The following is a 13,111-nucleotide window of genomic DNA, read 5'->3' as shown; positions in this document are numbered from 1 at the left end:
TATAAAATGTCTCATAAACAAGGATTATACAACTTGATGGTTGCCTATAAAATGTCTCATAAACAAGGATTATACAACTTGATGGTTGCCTATAAAATGTCTCATTTCTTTTATAAAATATATAACGAATTACATAATTATCACCAAATACAAAATAATCTAGTAATCGAGCAAGATTATGTTAAAATGCCACAGCTTGAGGTACAGGTTTTGAGAGGAGGGGGGGGGCACAAGTTTTTCCTGGCCACCTACACTACTTTATGAATAGTTTAAAAGTTTAAAAAAGTGTGTTCAAATAGTCAATTTACACTTACTTAATTCAATAAATTCTATATAAATTTGAAAGCTACATAACATAAATTTACCAGCTGATGTACTTAAAACTAAATGTAGTTCATAAAAAAAATCTAAACTTAAAAACTAATGTTATACACTTTTTTCCAGGATATTTAATAAATATATAAAAAAATTAATAATACCTTTTTTTTTCACATAAAATGAATTACAAAAATAAATTTCATTTACACCTTCAAAAAATATAGTTTTATTTATTAAAATATATAAAAGTAATATTTCAGTTATTCAGAGCAGTTCTGGTTCTTCCATAGAGAGGAAATTTATTTAAAGAACTTTGTGTGTGAGATATAATGTTTGATATAACAAACACTAGTGTGTTTGGATGTATGCGTCATACACTTACAAAAGAATGGGCAGATAGAAAAAAGGGGAAAAAATAATAATAAAACTTACAGCTGCCTTTTTTCCATCATCCATTGATGGTGTTAGAAGATCATGTATTTTTTCATTGTAGATTTCAAAGTAACTTATTTCTACCATGTATTCTGTCTGAAAAAAAAACAGTAGACAATAAACAAAAATGTTTAAGCTAAAAAGAAAAACGATACACTTTCGACCATACTATAATGATAAAGTGTTACAAGTTTGATCTTCTCCCAACTGCACTTTGTTCAGCTGGTATTTTTATTAAATAGGCAAACAGTACAGCTTTATATATTACTAATATTAAGCAGAGTTTAATGAAAAATTCAAAATAAAAAGTAAAACCGACAAAGATGAGCTGTCTAAATTATATTTCATTTTACAAGACCATGGTAAAATATCCAAAAATAATTTCATTGATATACAATGTGACTGAATTAATTTTAAAAAAGCAGAGTAATACATTTTGTTGATCATTTACAGACATTCTACGCAATTTCATTCATGAGTCATATCTATATGGATCTTCTCGAGCTTCATCGACGACATTTCAGTTTCAGGTTTATATAGATATACTTGAAATTTGCATTCGGTGACAGATAGAAACTTTTTTATATGTATTTATTCGAACTATTAAAATTAATATCTTGAATAAGGGAGCTACTCCTCTTCTCACGTTATCTTAAGTTATTTTTTCCTAAAAGTTTCTCTCGTGTTTGTGTTATTTTTATTTAAGTACCAAGCATCATGTAAATATATCTAATACTTTCTATTTCTAAACAAAAAAAAAAACTTTAAAATTCTGTTTTAAGTTCAATAAAATAAACGAGTTGTATAATTTGAGGTTCAATTTGAAAATAAATAAAGCCTAAAACTAGGAAAGTGTAACACCTACTTACGCATCTACCCCATCCAGATGAAGTATTATTTACTTTAAATTAATAATATACTGACTGAAAAAAAACAAATTGTGTTCTTTTCAAAGAATGACTTACTGACTGTTCCACAGAGTTATGAATCCTGTCAAATAAATGTTGACTAAATCTTGGAATAATACCCGGGTTCTGCTCCGAGCCCATGATACTGAACAGTAGGAGAAATATATTTGTGTAAGTAATTTTAAACAAATATAGAAAATGGCAAATTTAAAGAAGAAAGTGAATACAAAACCTTAATGTAATCTGGTTTATATTTGAAACTGAAGAAAAGGCAAGTTCACAGAGCAACAGAGCAATCTGTACATATTATAATTTACAAGAGTATCAATAAAATGGGTAAAACAATTACATTCTTGGAAACAGACAGCAAAAAACAAACCATTTGGAAGATGAGACAAAGAATACAACACAGTGTATCTTTTTTTTCAAATCCTAAATCAACAAATTTTGTTGTAAATTTCAGCTAATTATTGAGTAATAGTACATACTATTACATAATTCTACTAACTACAAGGTAATGCACTCTCGTTATCATAACCTGGATTATATTATGTTTAATGTAAATAGGAGCCAACTCAAAAGGATTTTGGCATAATAGTAAAGCCAATCTTATAGAATTTTAGGGTATATTTATAAACACTGATTACAAGTCAAAACAGGTAACCACATCTCTATAACAGAGGTTCTCAAAAATCTTTCAGTGCCGACCCATTTCAGACAACCTAAATTTGCAAACTACGATCCCAGGTTTGGGAACCACTACTCTATACAAATCAGTAGTTAGGCCTCACTTGTACTACTGAATACATTTTTGGCCTCCATATATATGAATGTACATTGACTTATTGGAAAGGGTTCATAGTAGGTTATTAGGAAGATTTCAAGGATGAAAGGTTATCCTGTATGGATAAGTTAATATCTCTAAGAAAAGAAGGGTAAGGAGATGATCTTATTGAAGTTTATCAGGGGACTGATTAGATACAGAAGTTTGATTTCTGTGTGCTATATTCTAAAGGTAACACAATTTTAAGACTTGGAAAATAAAGTCTTGGCTCAAGATAAGACAGTTTTACTTTTCTAAGAGGGTAGTTGATTTATGGAATAAGTTGCTGTTAGAGGTAGTGGAGACCAATGAGTAAATGAAAACTAAATTGGGACTACAATTTACTTCTATCAAGGGTGAGAATGCAAGGACAGTCTTGAAGAACCAAATGGATAATTCCTGTCTAAATGTAATGTTACATAATCCTCACTATTTGAAATAACAGAGGGTTTTCACATTACAAATAACGGACAAACACAAGTTACAGAAACATTACTACTACTGTCTACTGCTATACTTACCTAAAGCTTTTACCCGAGCCTGTCTGTCCATAAGCAAACAAACAAGTATTGTATCCCTCAAAGGCATGGTTTAAAAGTGGGTCAGCCATAAGATCATACACTGTTGACTGATCAGCAAACAAAGGGTGATGGTCATTAAATGACCAAAAGCAGTGGTCATAGAAGAAACTGAACTTCTGGCCAGTATCGGCCGTCACAGCCGTTTCGTTACCTTGCATCGTAACCACTTGATGTACTTCAGCATCTACTTCTCTGTGCAAATAAATAATTGAATTTAGAATCATGTTTAAATACAGGTAACAGGCACCATAAACTTGCACATATATACAATTTAGCATTCTGCACATTTTATTCAAAGAAAGTAAATGTACAAAACACACAAACAATGCACCATGACTAGTACATCTCTACATGTATGTTTATTCACATTTCTAATTTTGGTACCACATAAAGTAATAGTAAAAATATCACTCTGAAAACATCAAAATCTGGTTTACACAAACACATGGCTTTTAGGTTCAACTAATAGCTTTTAAACATTATGTAAACAGTAGGTGAATTTTTTATTTTTCATATTTTATAGTCTCGGATCTGCTGTGTCCACCGAGGGGAATCAAACCCCTGATTTTAGCCTTGTAAATCCGAAGACTTACCGCTGTACTATCGGGGGACATTTATAACAAAGCAGGTTTTCAGTTGTTACTTTTTCCATAATGAAACTCAGTTATATATATATATTTCTGTGTCAGAACATGTACATGTTTGTTTTTAAACAGGTCATTGTGATCTCATCGAGAGCATTCCTTGCGAGTCTCCTTCTTCAAAGTTCGTGGGATCCAGCATTATTTGTGACACTCCTGATTGCTTTCGATCGGTCTCTGTGGTCACACCTGATGTCCATCAGGAAAAGATGGAAAATGGGGGCATTTCATCATGTACATCAGGAGTTTCCAATATTCTTGCCCAGTGTACATCTGTATTATCTCAGAAACATCCAGATCTTCATCAACTTGAGACCTGCGGAGAAGTCAGTTCCGCAATCAGAGTAGCCGTTCGAGTTCGACCTTTTAATAACAGGTTTTATTTGTTTATTTATTTTTTACTTTACTCGGTATATTTACCCTAGCAAGTATATTTATCAAAAGCATGTAAAAAGTAAATACATGCTTAACTCACCAGAAATGTTGGTTTGTTTTTATATCAATTTCAATATTTCAAAGTGTTCTGGCTTGTCAACTTGATGTGGCTTTGCTATAAGAAAAAAACACACACACACACAAAATACTGAAAATAGTTTTTAGTTAATTAGAAGTGGTGTATATATATATACAGCAGAACTGAAGTAAGAAACTTTAAATTTCATAAGACTTTAGCACAAAATATAAACGTATATATATAGAGTGAGGGAGAGAGATCACTTCTTATCAAAGAATAAAATTAAAGAAGGAGAAAGCAAAAGTTACCTGGCCGGGAGAGGGGGGTTAAGTGCATGCTTGTCCTCAATATGATAATTCTATATTTTTGGTTTCTTTGTTGTTAAGTGTGATAAGTGTGATAAGCCCTCAGATTTATCGCTGAACCCCCGATAGACAGTAATTCTATGAGGATAAGTTGGTGGAACGCCTAGAAAATGTGGCATATAACAGATTAAAATTATTGACAGGTGTTAACCTTCCCTCACTACGAAAATATTTAAGAGTAGTGAATAATTGTGAGAATATGAGAATCCGATATGCTAAGCCTATCTAAATTTGAACAGCCTAGTATTTCTTTATCACCAGTTGACTCTCATTGTGCTTTGAAGTGGTGAGTCACGAACCTGAAAATCGCCCGTGCCCCTATGTAAACGTGTTATCAAATTCTCGTGAAGAATCAGTTGCACGCATTTCTTAATGCACGCGTTCAAACAATGCAATTCGAAAAAGATAAGAACATAAAAAAACATGAATGTATGTTGTTTGTCTTTTAAGGTGTAACCTCAAAATAATGCAAATCACTGTTGCCAACGGTGTTTTGTGCACTAAATATAAAAATAATCAACAAAAATAAACTGAAGATACACGTACACATTCTTTTTCGCAGAATATAATAGCGACAAAGCATGAATTTCTATGACGTCAAACAGACGAAACTGTTTTAAACCATATTAATTATCCTCACTGAAAATATGAAACGTTTTAGTTCAGGGAGTATAACTCAACATCTGAAAAATTAGACTACACACAGAAAGATGGGTCAGGCGTGGCACTAGAGTGTGCTTGGACTCTGAATCTGAGTTATCGTGGTTCGCGTCCCGTTACCGCCAAAAACTAGCTCTGCAGATTGGGGTCATAGGTGCGCTATGAGATTGATTGTGAAGTTACACTATTCGTTCCGGCAAGAGTAGCCCAATAGTTGGTGGTAAGTTCTGTTGACCAGCTGGTTTATCAGTTCCAAATCAGGGATGGCTATGTGGTAGGTTCTGTTGACCAGTTGGTTTATCAATTCCAAATCAGGGATGGCTATGTGGTAGGTTCTGTTGACCAGCTGGTTTATCAGTTCCAAATCAGGGATGGCTATGTGGTAGGTTCTGTTGACCAGTTGGTTTATCAATTCCAAATCAGGGATGGCTATGTGGTAGGTTCTGTTGACCAGTTGGTTTATCAATTCCAAATCAGGGATGGCTATGCGAAGAAACTTCTCGTGTAACATTGCGCAAAAACTCTTACAAAAAAAACGGAAATATTTAAATTACAGCAACTAACATTTTCATGTACACTTTTTAACATATTCATAACAAACGGATTAGATAAATGTGCTATTAAAACAGTTACTTTGTCCTGTAGCATTTTAAGTTTATGCTAAGGTATTCCTAAAAGGCGAATTCAATTCACTTAAGAAAATGTAGAAGTAAAAGTTAAAAACGGGCAGAGGAAAGTTGCATGTAAAACTATGCATTGCAACCATCATCAATACATCAAAAAAACTTGATGATTAAAGTGGCCAACATTTGCGGGGGAATGCAACATGTCTCCGCCGCACAATCCTAACAAGACCAATTTTGACATCATAAAAAATGGTGAAAACATAGAAAAGAAAAGCCTATGTAAGTTGGTTGACATACACATGAACAGTTCGCGAAAATCCCAAGTCATACATTCCTCGCTGAAAAATTTAGCAAAAGACAAAAATTCCAAAACTGTCTATATCTCTGTTTGGGATCTGCAAAGAGTATCTTTATACTAAATTCCATGTGATGTGGTCGAAACAAGGCTAAGTAGTTGACCCAAATCCCTAAAATTATGTTTGCCCGTGAAGAAGAAAGGTCCACCTTTCGAAAGTACTCGGGTTATAGGGTTTTTATCATTTTATATGTTTGTTTGTAGTTAAGCACAAAGCTACACAATGGGCTATCTGTGCTCTGCCCAGTACGGGTATTGAAACTCGGTTTATGGCGTTGTAAATCCGCAGACATACCGCTGTGCCACTGGGGGTGTCATTTTGTCCTGAAATTATGGTTTTTTTTAACCTTTTGACCACCCCTAAAATAACCAAAAATGGGCATATCCATTAACTATGTATGTAACTGTATGATACCTGTAAAAAAGTATATTTATACCAAATCCCAAGTAAACTGGCCGAAATACGACGGAGTAATTGTAAAAAGAACAACATAAAATTATGCTTTTTGTGGTATCTTGAACCCCTATAATTACTATAAATGGGCAAGTCCGCTATTTTTGTTTGCCAATGTTGGGGATCTGTAGAAAAGTATCTTTGTGTCAAATCCCATGTAAATTGGTCAAAATATAGCCGAGTAATTGACCGAAAACCCCAAATCATGCTTTTTTGTGAGCCATGACTCTCCTGAAAAGACTCAAAATAGGCAAATCCAACTTTTGGGGCACATGAAAATTTATATTTGTACCAGTTTTCATCTTGATTGCTGTAAATATGACAGCGCAGGAGCACAAAATATACATTTTGGGGTTGTTTGACATTTCATCCCATAAAATCATTAAAAGACCTAAATAAAAAATAAATTAAAGAGGCGCTTGGGAGTATTGGACCGAGGTATAACCCTACCAAGTTTCAAGTCAATCCATAGAGAAATAATTGAAGGAATGATGGTCGGTGGAAAAGTGTTTGGAAGAAGAAAGAAAGAAGAAACAATAGAAAAACAGTATGTTTCTTTGCGAAGACATAATAAGACCAATGAAGCACAAAAATCAGAATTACAAGATCGGGTTTAACGCTATACTTGCTCCGGACTAGAAAAGTCAGTCGACTGTTGTAAAAAATAGTATAATGTATTTATTTACATTACCTCGCTTATTGAATAGCGACAATGTAGTGCCTTGTTGCACAAACATATCTTCGAAACTCAAACTACAAGTCGTACTGTTAATTTTAACGAATGAATTCATCTTCATTTTTATTCGATGAAGTAAGGAACAAATAGTGAATAATGAATACATTCAGATTTGTCTCCGTCATTATTTTACATAGCTTACATTCTTTGATCACAACCAAACACTGAATATATGAAGTTCAAATTAACACCACTAGAACTCGCATGCAAGTTTTAAACGAGCCCAAAATTTTCCAGTATATTTTAAAAGCTCACTCATTTTGCATGTAAACGCTGGATGTGTGTGTGGGGAATACAATACAAAAGTTTTGAACATAATCATTAACAGCTTCTAGACCTCTCATTTAACATTTTAAGCATGCCTTCTTTACAAGTGAAGAGAAAGATTTTCATTAAAAGTGTTATATTTATTTAGTCTAGAAAATTATTCATTTTGTTTACGAATATATATATATATATATATATATAATTTATTCTACCTTTTAAGATAAACACAGCATATAAAAACTAATTAAAATAAATTGTATTTCATGGAATTAAAATATTTAACAAGAGTGCTCGTTTTCTTAGTGCAAGGCTACCAACGGGCTATCTGCACTCTGCCTACCGCGGGGAATTGAGCCTCGAATTTTATCGCTGTAAATCCGTAAACGTACCATTGTCTCGTATGGTGACACAATATTTAAGATTCATGATTCATCAGTGCGTTTGTGGTCATACGATATTTAGCGGAGTAAAAAATATTAGTTGATCCTGTATAAAATTACCAGTTTTACACTCGTACGTCAAAAATTATTTAAGTAAAGTTTGTTTAACGCACGTGTTTACCGACACATACAGCTTTTAATCTGCAAGGCGTCCTGCTACAGGTGCGACAGTAACTACCGTCTACCAACCCGTGAGTCGCTAAAAGTTATCATAATTGTTTAGACAGCCTTCCTTAAAATATTTAATAAACAAGTTATGTATGTTAGTGTGTGTGTTTGTGTACGTATGAAAAAGTGTGAATTTATATAATACAACAAATATGTTTAGTTTACAAAATAAAAATTGATTGCATGATAGGCGGGCATATTTTGGGTATTACCAGATGCACTAACTTTGTAATAAGTTCCAATATATAGTGCATCCAAATTAGGTATTCTCTTAGCATACACCGAATTTCCATTTAAACACGTCTGCCACTAAACTTGATGTACTAATGCACGTGCTAAGCTGTTATATCATATGCATTACGACAGTTACTCTGAATATCACGCCATGATCTAGACACAACTTTTAGATTCTGATAGAAAAGCTTAAAGAATTTTAGACTTTCTCAAAAAAACCAAGACTATTGAAGTACTGTCAACTTTTACAACTGCTTAGAAAGGTCCTGATGAGAAATATCGTATTGCTGTTTCTGGGGCGTAGCCAACACTAGAGTGTGTGTGTGTGTTGGGGAAGGGGGGGTCTGTTTCTAAAAAAATGGATCTTTTCTTCCACACAAAGAATTTAAATGATATGCATGAAAATTTAAATGATATACATGAAAGGAAAAATCAGAAAAACTGAGCCTTTTAGACTTTTTAGACAACATGGGTGTTTGTTCGACCCCGCCTCCTCCCTAGCAAGGTCTTTGTAATGTTAGTTCAAGTTTCTGTTTTGAGAAAAACCGCAAAATAATCGCCTGCGAGTCCTTTAAGACATTCTCTCCACCGAGCTTTTCATAGCTCTTTCTATCAGATGCGCACTTGTAATCTGCTCCCTTTCGTTTCTCACCAAAACAGGATTCGTATGAGCCACTTCGGAAGAAAGTATGCATAGATTAGCAGAGGTAAAAACACCATCAGTTACTCTCGAACACTCAGAACCTTATAATAATGCTCTTTACGGGAAAATATTTTATCCGTCCGCTCTCTTTGTAACGGTTTACTAGTTTGAAGGAGCGTGCTCTACCTGTAACTCTCAACCCCACATTTAAAGGATTAGGCTTAGTGTAACCTGAGATCTATGTATTCTCCGATTCATTGATGTCAAGTCAGATTTTCCGCGGGCCACGGAAGAGCAAACTGAATAGCTAGAATACTACAAACACGGTTATTTGATGAGCGCTGGAGCAGACGCCGTGGTAACATAAAGAAACCGAAATTTTCTGGTTAGTCATGTATGGTATATTGCTACAAATGCTGAAAAATATTCAAAGAAATGGAAAGAGGAATGACATTGAAAGTTTCGCGGGTATACAGCCTCTCAACGGCCTTAATTCTACATACTCTTCACGCCACACTTATTTCCAAAGCCTTTTCTTAAAATAGAAATACCCTGCACAACGCTGGTATATAATTTTTTCCAAACAATGTACACACCTTTCTTTTTTTACACCGCAGTACAGGCGGAGAATTGGATTGGCTGTATACTTATGCTTTTTGCGGTTTGTCTTGTATACAAAGACAAACAGACGGATAGATACTTATTTTTGCGTATGTGTTGACAAGCATACTGTATATATAAAACTAAAACGTTTCAAAATAAGAGCTCCTTATACAACGGTTAGAACCCCATACTTCACGATGAACGAGTGGTATTTTAATCGTTACGTGAACAAAACACGTTATTGTGTACTTACAAATGTCTTAACTGTTCTTGATAAGTGTGCACTGTAAATTAAAAGTGGTCATCATACACAAAAATAGCTTCATTTGAGAACCACCCCACTTCTTGAAAGTATTTCTACCCTTATACACAGACCCATTACACACGTTAAAATGTTCATAATCCAGAGCAGTTCATCCATTATCTTTAACCCATGTGTCTTGTTAGGTTATTTGTTTGCGTTTTTCTTCCATAAAGACATATTTCAAGTTCTCTCTCTGTCTATATACATATATGTCACTTAGGCGCATAACACATGGTCCATTTTTCCAGTTATTATACACACGCAATATTAGCTATACGTTATATTAACATAAATGTTTTCACCTTCCCCAACTTCCATCAAAGTTAGAGACTCCTAATATATACATGTATATATACACACACGTATGTGTTTGTGTGTCTGTGTAAATAAGTAATTGTACAAAACAACTCCAAACTACACACAGAAATATTGACCTTAACCCGGAAAAGTCCAAAACGAACCGTTTAACCGATTTATTTGAAGTTTAAAAAATTATCAGCAGAAACAAACTTGTTTGTTGGACTCCTGTTGAAAATTGTGTGTCATCAAAAGATAAGTCGAAGAAGGGGAGGTACACTAACTCTGAATCTTAACCGAAGCGAAGACAAATAGCTGGTTTTCATCAGGATCGCCTCTTTGTAAACAATGTTTCAAAACACGTTTACATCACTGGTAAAATATGTTGTTTCAACTACTGGTGAAAGATTTGATGGTTTATTATTCGATATCATGGGTGGTGGGGGGTTCATTGGGTGCGAACGATCCCCTTTTGAACCTCAACTACATTTTGATAGTTACGGAATATTAAATATAGCCATGCATAAAATGCTGGATGTGACATTATAATATGATATGCATAATATTTTTTGTTTGCTAAAGCTTTTCTTCAATCTGCCATAAACCTTGCTATGGACAGTGTACTGGACTGCTATCGATTCACTGCTTACTTGGGTTACCGATTTCAGAAATGTCCCCATCCCCCCCCCCCCAAAAAAAAAAGTTCTGACGATGCCCCACAAATGTCAACTGCATGTCAACTTATCAACTGCAAACTGTAATTAAAACCAAAAAAAAGTTGATTTGGCTAAATATACTGAACTAAAATATATTTACAATATATATATTTAGCAAAAATGCAGAAGTATAGGTAAAACAACCAACCTTACTTGCACTTCCTTTCCAAGATTAGAAATATACGTAACATAATTTTGAGTCTTAAAAACCTCAATTTTTTCCCCATATTTTACAACAGAGAGATTTAAAAGTTAGTTCAACCATCTTTAGTAATATCACCAAACAATGTGAAATGTACACACACGATGATGCATATATTTTAACTTTTAAGGCATATCTTCTTACAATAACCAGCTTCGAATTGGAACGAATACACCCGTTTCCAGTTACAATCCTTAACAGTTAACATCCTTGTACATCAGCACAACAAAGATGTGTGGGGTAACTAGCTCTTGACTATATTCTCGACTTAATTTCTACAGATATTAAGTATATCCTAACATTATTGTTTTATCTTCTGAACAGTGGCCACTGCTTCCGAGTATAAAAAGGACTATTGTATCAATACTTATACCGATAATTATCAACTTATTTATAGTAAAAAAAAAATGAGGGGACTTTCAAAATCGACTGATATCATACAAAAAACATTGTCTTTACCAATTATGCGTAAAAATGGTGAAAATAAGCTCACCTTCCATACCAGTCGCAGCTGTCACTGGACATACCAGCAGAATCACAGACATCTACCAAGATGATAATCATAGCACTGATTATATGCCACCAAGGGAGGAAGGTTCGTAAAATTATCATGATTTCGATACAAACTATATTACGTTACGAGACAGGATCTACAGATACATTTGACCGAAACTTTTTAATATCACCACTACATCTACTATTTAAATAGGCCCTAAAGTTCCCTACAATCGGGTAATCCGGAAAGGGGTCGTTACAACAAGTGAGACGTCCACCTGTTCTACCGTGCTTGACTTGGTATGATTAAACTTTAGACCAGCCAGTCCATCTCTTTTTTTTTCTCTCTCTCTCAATCCGTCGGTTTTTATGACAACTGCAATGTGTCTGGTTTCATTTACCAACACAACACGTAATTCCAAAGTCCAAATTCCTAACTATTAGTATTACATGTGCCAGTTCCTAAAGGCCGCTTTTCCCCTATGTTTACTGCTCGGCGGTTGGTTAAAATATTTCACGGAACTTGAAAACTGGTTGCGGTAGGGCTTTCGAGTTAACCGTTTCCCGTTAAATCTTTCATTGTTGTTAACGCCTTAAAATTTAGGCCTCTTCAGATTGATGTTACAACGATGTATATCCCTAAGAACGTGATCACACCCTACTTAATGCAAACAAGAAATGTTGTGGCTCTTATCGTCGTAGTATCGAATCAAGATGTTCTCTTACAGAAACGCTACGTACTGTTACCAAGCGTGTATTTCCCGCTCTTGGAAATGAACAAGTGGATGGACAAGTCCATTTCGGCCCTGCAGGGATGATATGGTGAAACGTGACTGACGGAAAGCGTGGGAAGCTACAAGCCGTCTGGGGTCGAGCAAACCGTTGATGTGGCCAGAGAAAATACGCTACGCTATAGGACCGTTCTATGGAAAAAACGGCGACACGTGCTGCCAGGGGGTCAAAAAGTTTGGCTCGCTTTAGGTTTACGAGTAATACATTATAAAGGCTCGCCTTCGGGCTTCATTTTTTTTTTCTGAAGAAACCTTTCTAGGTTTTTACACTTGCTTACTCGAATATGGTACAAAACCTTACACTATCAAAACCAACGGTCTGCTTTAGTAAATGTCATTTAAGAAATAATTCTGCATCTTCAATGGATACAATTAATAATAGAAGGTTATTCAAAACGAGTTACTCAGAGTGTCACCATCTTCATTATTTTAGATAGATTCTGAGTGTTTGTGTGGTAGCACAAAGAAGAACACGAGAGAAGGTGTATTAGAAAGATCACGAAACTTCACTCCAAGCAGCAGGATCTTTAATGCTTCTATTGCAAGTTTATGGAATTATAACGCAGTATACAGAGTGCAGGTAGCCCATTGTGTAGAG

General features: G+C 34.6%; 1 protein-coding gene across 1 annotated transcript in view; it reads right to left on the bottom strand.

The window, feature by feature from the left end:
• Positions 1-12,475, bottom strand: part of LOC106464898 (meteorin-like protein) — a 31,631-nt gene extending 19,156 nt beyond the window's left edge. The window contains exon 1 of the mRNA XM_013925069.2: positions 11,721-12,475. Within this exon, the coding sequence (XP_013780523.1) occupies positions 11,721-11,839 (119 nt within the window). The 5' untranslated portion in view covers positions 11,840-12,475. The remainder of the gene's footprint in view (positions 1-11,720) is intronic.
• Between the last annotated feature and the right edge of the window lie 636 nt (positions 12,476-13,111).

This window comes from Limulus polyphemus, unplaced genomic scaffold (assembly GCF_000517525.1).
Source record: "Limulus polyphemus unplaced genomic scaffold, Limulus_polyphemus-2.1.2 Scaffold1773, whole genome shotgun sequence".
Taxonomy (NCBI): domain Eukaryota; kingdom Metazoa; phylum Arthropoda; class Merostomata; order Xiphosura; family Limulidae; genus Limulus; species Limulus polyphemus.
This window is presented reverse-complemented; position numbering and strand designations above follow the sequence as displayed.